Here is a 7,179-nt window from a genome sequence, read left to right as displayed (position 1 = left end):
ATAGTTTTAAATGTATTCTTCCATAATTTGGAAATTCTTTGATACCAAACAGAAAGAAAAAAAACTATAACATGGAATTTTGAAAGTAAAATTTCAAAGTAAAATATATTTGATTAAAAGATTTTTTTAACGAAATAAACTGCAAAAAGTCTTGAATATTTAATATAGCATATGAAAGATGACGTTAAAAACTATTCACCAACTGTCATGTTTCGTGGGACACCCTGTATAAAAATAATATTGTTTTACTACTATAAAAGTATTGTCAGTGTGTCAAAAAAAATTATATTAACTTTAGAAACAAAGCAATGTGATGTCCTAATAATATTATTGAAAAATGGCGTGAACACACAAGTAATAAATTCATATTTTTTATCTTTACTGGTTTACGAGCAGTCGTTAATCAAATGGATTAAACAAATTCTTTAATTCAACACAACTTCTAAGGCATTAAAAATAGCGGAAAACCACATAAATGTTATCTGTAATATCTATTATCTATTATGCAGCTTTCAAGAACAAAATAAAACTAACGGGTGTCATTTAGAAAATACTGAGTGTAGAAAAATGTAAAAATGATACTATTTTAAGACTTGGAAGACTTGCATTCACTTCAGAAATATAAACCATTCCGTTTTTATTCAGAATTCGTGACGAACTTTTTTTAAAGATTGAAAATCTTTGTCAATATGGCACTCGTAGAAATTTACTTATTCCAATATGGGATTAAAAATAATTTGATATTTAAATATTAACTAAAAATCCCGATTTTCCACCATGTCCTTGGCATCGTTATAGTTTGATTGTTATTATGGAACTTGTTATCGTTAGTTCTCTGACTGGTGTTCCTCCTGTTCTAATCCACAGCTTGTATCCTGAAGTTTACTTGAGTCCCTGAAAACAAGATCAGAAATATTAGAACACTAGTTTGTAACCCTGTTTTCCTTGCAAGGGCAACCAACTTTACCAGGAAATCTGAACAAAATTTCTAACAGAGCCTCAATTCAAATTTGAAGCGAAGCGTTCAAGGGTTTCATGAGTCATGATCGGACATACATGAAAAACGTACTACTTTGTATATTAAAGATGCTCCATAAGGTAGCCTACAACACAGCTACAACTAGATATTAAGCTAGGAAGTCGATTAACACTTGATAGTCTACAACTAGTTGTACACAATATGTACACAAATTAAAGAGAAAAGGCCCAAGTATTGGTCGCAGCCATCTTAAACAGATTTTTTCATCGTCAAAGTAAGTCTTTTCTGATGTTTTTGTTATTATAATTCCAAACTTACTTGTTTCTTCTCCATTCTACGAAACAGAACGCAAGTGTACCCAGTACATCCAGTACAACTGCTATGAGCAGCTGCCAGTACAGCTTGAGAACAGGAGAGTACCAGAAGGCAATGGCGCAAGCGAAGGATTGCATAAATTTAAAGATGGCGAAGGCGGAGGAAGAATTCTCCTTAAAGGTTCCACCAAGAATAGAGAAAACCTAAAATAAAAGTTCAAAAAAACTTATGTTCGTGAGCTATGATCGGACATTCAAAACAAACAGACACAGATAAACAGAGATTACTATCTTATATGATAGATTTTATCGTCAACATGCAGCAAGGGAATAGGCCATAAGTAAAAACGAGGGGAAAAAATGACATTATAACGCAAAATATGATTTTAGAAGTCTGTTTTTTTTTTACATTTAACTGAAGTATTTTTAAACAAACGGGAAAAATTTGGCGCATTTTCTAAGAAGTAAAATTTTTGTCGAAACCGGAGTTTGATTGGACTAAATTTAAAACAATGTAAATAATAAAAAAAAACTATGAACAAAATATCTCAAAAGGCAAACAAGTCTCGTTTAAAGATAAGAAAATGTAAATTGAAGATTTGACAATTAAAAAAAGACTAGGGGGAAGGAGTTTTCAGAAAAATATGGTGCTACATTTTCAATTCTTACATAATAAAAACAGAAAATGAAATTTGCCATAAGTAACACTTGCCATAAGTAACACTTGCCATAAGTTACAAGTTGGTGTCAAATATTCAATTCTTACAATACTAAAAACAAGTAAACTGTAAAGAATTTTCAGTTTTCCAATTCATGGCCTGTAAATCCTTAATAAGAAGAGCAGACAAATTTTGCAGTTTTTATTCTAATGATTTGTCAATTTTCAAAATTACTAATTTTTTAACTAACAATAAATTTATTTATTAATTCTAAAAATTCCTAAACTGCGTAATTGTTTATCAATTTGTTTACTTAAATAAAAACATAAACATTAAACTGACTAGTTTTTACAATGCTGGTTTATCATTAAGTAAACTCTAAGACTGAACAATTTTACTACTTTTTTTTAAATAAGAATTTTAAGGAAATATCAATAAGTTTGAATATTCGACTCTTACCGTTCTAACGGTCAAGAAATCTCTTTTCTTTTTCCGCATTTGATTAATTTTATATAGAAGTTCGCCCCAAAGTATTAAATTGCGAAATAATTGAAGAGAATAATTTTCCCTGATGTCAAGTCTAAAAATATACCTTTGTAAAACAATTACGCAATTGTATTTCAGGCCAAACCTTAGATTTTTAAACAGATTTTATGCAAAACGAAATACAAAATAACTGTCCGTTCCATGTTTTGTTATTTCAGTACATATATGCATTATATATTTACCTGTGTGTTAAAGCAAGCATCTGAAAAGCCCAGGAGGAAGCTGGTAAAAATGGCCAGGTATTTGTTAGATTCTAAACAATAAATATTTCACAGTTTTAAGCAAGAGATGACGTTTTTGTAATAATCATGGCGAATGTGTTACATGAAAACATTTAAACGTAAAATTTCTTGGATATGCGTTAAAATCGAATTGGAAAGGGGATTGTACCGTGTAATGCTTAAAGGTTATAAAAAGCCATGAAGTTATTTTGATACGGCCAACCTGATCAGTCATACTTGTACGAGAGCATACCGATTACCAATTTATGCAGCAAAAACGTAAAAAAGTGTAAATTCACATCATTTTTTCACGTTAAGATTATGCTGCTTAATTACGTTTCATAGCGTTGTCATCATGTTAAATATTACGCAATATCTCCAGCAATTAACTTTTACTGTTTCAGGATTTATATGTTAGCATTTAATTAATGTTATTTGTACATTTATGATGGTATTCAAAGTAAATGTTCTAATTTCTATTAGTAATCATGACGTAGAACTATTTTAACTAATAAATTATCAAAATCTTTTTATTGTTATTGTAATGCTTCATTGGAATCCTGCAGCTTATCTCAATAATGTATTTTCCAAGAAAAAAAGATAAAATTTGTTAAGGTTAAGAAAGACATTAATGATGCTTCTGAATAATAAAAATAACAAACAAAACATTTTTAAAACCATGCATCAACTAACCAATATTATGTAATTAAGTAATGGCTTCCAATTATAAACTTTAAAAAGATATTAATGGTTTTTTATTAACAGTTTTCTGGTTAGCACTGTAAAAATATAAGCATCGAGTTTGGAAGAATTTTTTAATGAAATGAAATGAAGAAATGTTCCAATATTTACCTATGAAAGCTTTATCGTCCGTAGCCCCCAAAGGCGAACTGTTTGGTAGGTTCAGGAATGCTAAGAAGTAAGCAACCATACTGAGGATAAACCCTAGAAGTACTATAGGATCCCGACCTCGTTTTACCGTCAAGCTACCAAATATACCGAACAAGGCCCCGCCTAGAACCTCGCCGAGGGCGACAAATATCCCGCTCATCGCAGTCAAATCCTTGGCCTCCTTGCCAAACGCGTTGGTATACCCGATAGATGTTCCGTAAACTGAGGACCAAATATTCTGCTGAACTCCAGTATAGTAGAAGGTCACACTTAGTAGAAGCATATCCTTGGTTACGAACAGCTTGGCAGAGTCCTTCAGGGCCTCAAGCGGACCCTTAGCAGAGGTTGTAGATTCCGCCCAGGGAGTAGGACGGAGAAAAAACATTAAACATGTTCCAGCCACGGTTACACAGAGAAGAACAATTCCAACAGTATTTCTTGTCGCCTCGTCGATATATTCCGTCCCGCTTCTGCTGAACATGAAGAACACGAAGATGTTTCCAATGAAGCTGGAGGAGATGGACATTGCCCAGAATATTCCAGAGTTTCGGGCCATTGTTGAGTCATCCGAGTTCAAAGAGAGAAAATTACCCTGAAATAGGAAATAATTTAAAAATGAAAATGTCAACCTGACCATGGATGACCGTATAAAATTTTGATCTACGGCTTACTAATACAAAAAGGGCAGAAAATGCCCGAAATTTATTCTATGACAATGTAAATATCTATAAACCAACTATTACCTAGACTGCCAAGATGTAAAATGTAGATATCCATAGACCTACTGTTACCTAAACTACCTAGATGTACAATGTAGATATCTATAGACCAACTATTAACCAGACTGCCAAGTTATAAAATATAGATATCCATACACCAACTATAATTCAAGAGTAAACAAATGTGCAATGTGTAGATATCCATTGACCAACTATTAACCAGACTGTCAAGATATGCTATACAGATATCTATAGACCAATTAGCAAAAGTAAACAGATATCTATGGACCAATTATTACCTGAGCAGGTTATGAGATATCCATTGACCAACTATTAACCAGACTGTCAAGATATGCTATATAGATATCTATAGACCAACTAGTACCAAGAGTAAACAGATATCTATGAACCAATTATTACCTGAGCTGTCCAGATTATCGCTGCTCCTACTCCAAGTAGAGCAGAAGAAACGTAGAGAAGAATATCATTTAAGATTAGGAGCTGAGCAATAAATAATCCATAGGCGACTGCTCCAACTATCATTGTCACTCTGGGGGAGAAATATAAACAATGAGATATGAAAAAAATATACCGGGGTCAGCATATATATCAATACAAAATATTTTACTGAAATGGTGATAGAAAGAAAAGTCTGGCATTAATTTTAATACAGAATCGGATGCTGAAATGCTACATAATAAAGTGTGGTCACCGTCGGTTTATATACAAAAAGTACAAAGTGCGGAAATTGTATTACATAAAGATTTTAGAAACCAACACTGTATTCATGTATATGCTGACCACACTGTCTTAAGAAAAAAAATATTAGCTTTCAAATGAAACTATCTATGTTAGCGGCAGTGAATACCATATAGATGATCGCCAAACTAAATGTTTTTTAATCCAGTTAGCGGCAGTGAATACCATATAGATGATTGCCAAACTAAATGTTTTTTAATCTGCAGTTAGCGGCAGTGAATACCATATAGATGATCGCTACCCCATATAGATGAAAACTAAGTTTTTTTAACCGTCAGTTATTTCTATTAGCAACATAAATTGCAAGTCCTTTTGAAAAACTGAAAATAATGATATTTAAAAAGTTTAATAAACATGGGAATAACGTAATCAATCAATCAAAAAGTAATCATTCAAATTGGGTGGTATAAAAAAAATTAAAAATGTAAAAAAGGCAGATCAAATTTTGAAAATCCCAGATTCTGGTGTTTTTATTTCAATTTTGTTATTAGAGTTGAATTTCCAGGACTGAATGCCCCCTAGAGATAAAAACGATCATAAAGTCGTCACTTGTCCCTCATGTTTTTTGGGACTCACTGCAAAGTTTAGGGGGATGTGAGAGGGGGGACTGGGTTTACCTCCAATATCCATTTCCATGGAACCCTTCAACATATCCACCAGAGCCGTTGGTTGTAGCTGAGTTAAATATGAGGGTCTGGATTCCACCCATAGTATTGAAACCGGTAAACACAAGACAAAAACAGGTTCCAAGCAGCAGTACATTGTACTGCTTCAGTGTTTGGATCTCCATCTCACCAAACAGTAAAAAACCTGAAAAAAAATTTTTTTTTTCAAAATAACTAATATTCATTATTTATAACACTATTATTTGTGCTAAAACCTTGCATTGAGAAAGTTCAAAACTTTTGATTGAATTTTGTCTCTAGCTTTAGCAGAAATCAAAAAATAAATATATTGATTTGAATTTGAAATTTTAAATAAACAAAAAAAAATTGAGAAACCAATTTAACTTTATAGCATATTGCCGCAATATATACGGCAAATTTGACATTGTAGCATGATAATTATTAAACAGCACTGCTAAAATGAAATTTAACATAAACTGAGCATGAATGTTAAAGACAATAGTTTCGTAAACTTTTCTTACTTCTGAGAATTCTAAAATGAAACAGTGATTACTGCAGATTAGAGGGAATGTGAGCGTAGTTCCAAGTGACCCTTAAAGGGACAGACCGGCTATGTAAGGTCGTTAAACTAAGAATGCAGTGTTGTGGAAAAATTCTTTAGGATTCATTTCAGTCATATACTCCCTTTAGTAAAAACATTGCATTGTCCAATTCACTACGGTATACGTCCTTGAAACCTAATCAATTTTGTGGAATATATCGCCATTTTCCAGGTTTGTAAGTGTTTAATTCCGATAATTCCTATATTTTATTCTGCAGTGGAAATTTACAAGTCAATGTTGTACAGAACTGAAAATCAAAAATAAACATTTATCGAAATTGCATAAAGAATCCATTGAGATTGCGCTTACAGTCCTGATAAAAATGCTACAAAAAAAACTAAATGTTAATTGTATCTTACTGGGTCAAAACTTTTAATTTAAGGTGTGAACACTAAGTGATAACTGTTAAAATAATCGACATTTTTTGGAAAGAAATGAAATCACAGATTACACAGATAAGACGAGATGTGGTTCTTGTTATATGCAATCCATATAGCTTAGAACTATTAGAAAAGAAATCTGAAAAAGAGGTCCCGTTGTAGAAAAGTTTTCTGCATTGTCTCCTAAAAACTACTTTTAAGAGTTTATTAGTAAAAACTAAACAACTATCTCTCCTGTCCGATCTTTAAAATCTGTGAACAAAATGATAAGAAAAGCGGTAAATCTAATCTTTAAAAACTAATGAGAAAAATGGAATTAATTTAAAAATAAGCTAAACTAATATTTTATTTATTCGTTAATAAATAAATTTAACAACTTTAATAAAATATAATTTAAAGACAATATTTAGAAGCTGAATTAAATGTTCTAGGTATACTTTCATTAAAAATCAATATCCACACTCCTGAAATCAGGGGGGCCTG

The 7,179-nt window shown here is 31.8% G+C and overlaps 1 protein-coding gene across 1 annotated transcript in view; it reads right to left on the bottom strand.

The window, feature by feature from the left end:
• Positions 1–690: 690 nt before the first annotated feature.
• Positions 691–7,179, bottom strand: part of LOC111699207 (UNC93-like protein MFSD11) — an 8,504-nt gene continuing 2,015 nt past the window's right edge. The window contains exons 2-8 of the mRNA XM_023469816.1: positions 5,706–5,898; positions 5,173–5,216; positions 4,750–4,907; positions 3,572–4,202; positions 2,681–2,751; positions 1,298–1,497; positions 691–894 (exon numbers count right to left, since the gene is read on the bottom strand). Coding sequence (XP_023325584.1) covers positions 828–894; positions 1,298–1,497; positions 2,681–2,751; positions 3,572–4,202; positions 4,750–4,907; positions 5,173–5,216; positions 5,706–5,898 — 1,364 coding nt within the window. The 3' untranslated portion in view covers positions 691–827. The remainder of the gene's footprint in view (positions 895–1,297; positions 1,498–2,680; positions 2,752–3,571; positions 4,203–4,749; positions 4,908–5,172; positions 5,217–5,705; positions 5,899–7,179) is intronic.

This window comes from Eurytemora carolleeae, unplaced genomic scaffold, assembly GCF_000591075.1.
Source record: "Eurytemora carolleeae unplaced genomic scaffold, Eaff_2.0 scaffold30, whole genome shotgun sequence".
Taxonomy (NCBI): Eukaryota; Metazoa; Arthropoda; class Copepoda; order Calanoida; family Temoridae; genus Eurytemora; species Eurytemora carolleeae.
The sequence above is the reverse complement of the archived record's forward strand: the minus strand, read 5'-3'. Positions and strand labels throughout refer to the sequence as shown.